This window comes from Saprolegnia parasitica (genome assembly GCF_000151545.1).
Source record: "Saprolegnia parasitica CBS 223.65 unplaced genomic scaffold supercont2.837, whole genome shotgun sequence".
In the NCBI taxonomy this organism is placed as follows: domain Eukaryota; phylum Oomycota; class Saprolegniomycetes; order Saprolegniales; family Saprolegniaceae; genus Saprolegnia; species Saprolegnia parasitica.
The window spans coordinates 39,155-40,021 of record NW_012157231.1 but is presented as its reverse complement, the minus strand read 5'-3'; the positions used below and the strand labels follow the sequence as shown (position 1 = coordinate 40,021).

The 867-nt window shown below is 60.4% G+C and overlaps 1 protein-coding gene across 1 annotated transcript; it reads left to right on the top strand.

Moving 5' to 3' along the window:
* Positions 1–549: 549 nt before the first annotated feature.
* On the top strand, positions 550–734 carry SPRG_15610 (hypothetical protein; the record flags this gene model as incomplete). Its single annotated transcript, XM_012357299.1, has 2 exons — positions 550–621; positions 654–734. 2 exons carry the CDS (start codon positions 550–552, stop codon positions 732–734), a joined length of 153 nt encoding a protein of 50 aa, XP_012212689.1.
* Positions 735–867: the final 133 nt, after the last annotated feature.

Below are 867 nucleotides of genomic sequence, written 5' to 3'. Positions count from 1 at the left end.
GCCACAGTGAAGCGGCTGCGGCATGCGGATTGGACCACCAAATTAAATTTTAGCCAATCCTGCGTCGCCATGCCCCGAAATGCAATCTCGTCGCAGATTCCAGGACGATGCTGCTTGCAGTCGACCATGATGATGCTGCTGCTTCAACGCCACATCACCGCAGCCGGGACACAGAGACGCGACGCCTCGTATCTTGACAACCAGATCTTCCGCCTTGAGGCGCTCGGATTGCTGTACACGGCGAACTCTGCTGGCAGACGCTGCTCGTGCGGCAACTGCAAGCAAGGGTACCGTAGCACGATGCTGTCTCGCGGTCGCTGCGTTACGGCGCTGAGCGGCGTCGACGATCCCACCGCCGCGACGGGATGCGGCAGGGCAGTGTCGCAGCCAAAGAACCGCCAACTTTTGCTACGCACTTGGGTCATGGCCCTCTTGAGCCCGTGACGTCGGTCGATTTCGTGGGCCCGAGCCCTCTCGCACGCCGTGTAGCGGAAGATGCTGGGTCGTGTGGCGACCAATTTGCAACGCAGTTGGCCTGGACTCACACCCATGCGCGAGCGATCGTGGTCGGTCGAGCGGTCGCGCCGCGAGTTGCGAGATGCGCTGGCGGCCTACGCGTCGGTAGCAGTGGCACATGCGATCGCCGCCACCAGTTGTGGGCGGTTGCCTCGTCGGCAGACCCACTCTGCCTCGGCACGCGCCCGGCGGCCAGTACACTGTATGTGGCTACTTGATTGTATTTCCGCGAAACACACCCAATTGGCCCAAGCGTCCATACAAAACTTCAAACAGAATAAAAAAATCGAACCCACACGTTTCGATATTTCGACCAGCTGCCGCTCAACCATCCTACGACGCAACTGCGCC